The 1,487-nt window shown below is 43.8% G+C and overlaps 1 protein-coding gene across 1 annotated transcript in view; it reads left to right on the forward strand.

Annotated features, from left to right (window-relative positions):
* Positions 1–1,487, forward strand: part of LOC119593046 (chondroitin sulfate proteoglycan 4-like) — a gene marked incomplete at its 5' end in the record, with an annotated part of 58,475 nt that overhangs the window by 28,827 nt on the left and 28,161 nt on the right. Inside the window, 1 exon segment of the mRNA XM_037941946.1 lies at positions 612–778. Coding sequence (XP_037797874.1) covers positions 612–778 — 167 coding nt within the window.

Genomic DNA, 1,487 nt, shown 5'->3' on the forward strand with positions numbered 1-1,487 from the left:
AGTAGATAAGCTCATCTCTTTAAAAAAAATATAAAACGTTAAAAAAATCATCTCACAATCAGAAGAAACATTTGCATCAACCAATAATTGCTTTATTTTTATTTCGGTTTCTAACACTCGCAAATGTTTTCTTAAAACTGAAACATGCAATTATCCCATAAAAAACAACAACAAAACATGGCACAGACAAAACCACCCTTTACGCACTCATCCCTCACGTCTTTTTAGAAATATTTTCACTTCTTGTAACAAAAAAAAAAAAAAAAAAAAAAAAATTAATGAAAGTACAAAATACAAAAATAATATAAACCAAAAAATAATACAAAATACAGAAGTAAATGATAATGCAAAACCACAAAAAACTATTCAAAATATAACAGAAAAATGATACAAAATACCAAATAATACAAAATACAGAACTAAAAATAATTCAAAATACAACCACAAAAACAACACAAAATACAAACCACAAAAATAACACAAAATGCAAAAATAGATAAATAAATAATAATAATAACAATACAAAAATACCAAAACACAGAATAACACACAACCCCAAACCCATAACGAAAACTGCCCTCACTCTTCTTTCCTTTCTCCCCCCCCCCCAGTCTCGCCACCGCTTCGTCCTCCCCGTCAGGATCATCAGCAAGAACGACGCCCCGCAGATTAAACTCCCGCCGGGGAAGGTCCTCCGGCTGGCGGCGGGGACGGCGATAACACTCACGACGAATATAATCTCCGTGGAAGATAACGACAGCGCGCCCGAGAAGCTGAGGTGAGTGGGCGGGGTCTGTGTTGGAGGGAGGGATGTGGGGTGGGGGGGAAGGTGTAGGGGCTGTGGGGGTTGCGGGAATGTGGGGGGGGGGGTTGGTGGAAGGCGTTGGGGTTGGGGGAATGTGTGGGGTGTGGGGAATGTGGAAAAGGCGTTGAGAAAGGTCAGGTGAGTGATCAGGGTTATGTGGGGAAGAAATGTGGGTGTGGGGTGTGGGGGGATGTGGAGAGGGCGTTGGAAGAAGTCAAGTGAGTAGACGGGGGTTGTGGGGGGATGGGGGGAAGGAGTGGGGGTGCGGGGAGAGTGGACATCATGCGAGTGGGGACATTGTGTGGAGAGCATTGGGTAAAGTTTATTGAGGGGGCGGGAATGTGTGGGGAAGTTGGGGAGGAATTTGGGGGAAGATATGGGGGTGTGGGGGACTGTCCTGATACCTCGGGGGAATGTATAGGACGTGGGAGTGCGTTGGAGAAGGTGAGGTAAGTGCGTAGGAGAAATTGAGGTTAATGTGCAGGACGTGGAGAGTGTGTGAAAAAGTTTTTAGGATAAGGTGAGCTAAGTGTGCGGATTGCGTAAAATGCGTAGAGTGCGAACGGCAAGGTGAGGTGAGTACTCGTATTGCTTAGAGTGTGCTCAGTGAAGTAACGTTATTGTAGGTGATGTTTAATATGTGCAGAGTGCCTCGAATAATCCGAGATGAGTGTATATAATG

The sequence above is a fragment of the Penaeus monodon genome, chromosome 31 (genome assembly GCF_015228065.2).
Source record: "Penaeus monodon isolate SGIC_2016 chromosome 31, NSTDA_Pmon_1, whole genome shotgun sequence".
Lineage (NCBI taxonomy): Eukaryota > Metazoa > Arthropoda > Malacostraca > Decapoda > Penaeidae > Penaeus > Penaeus monodon.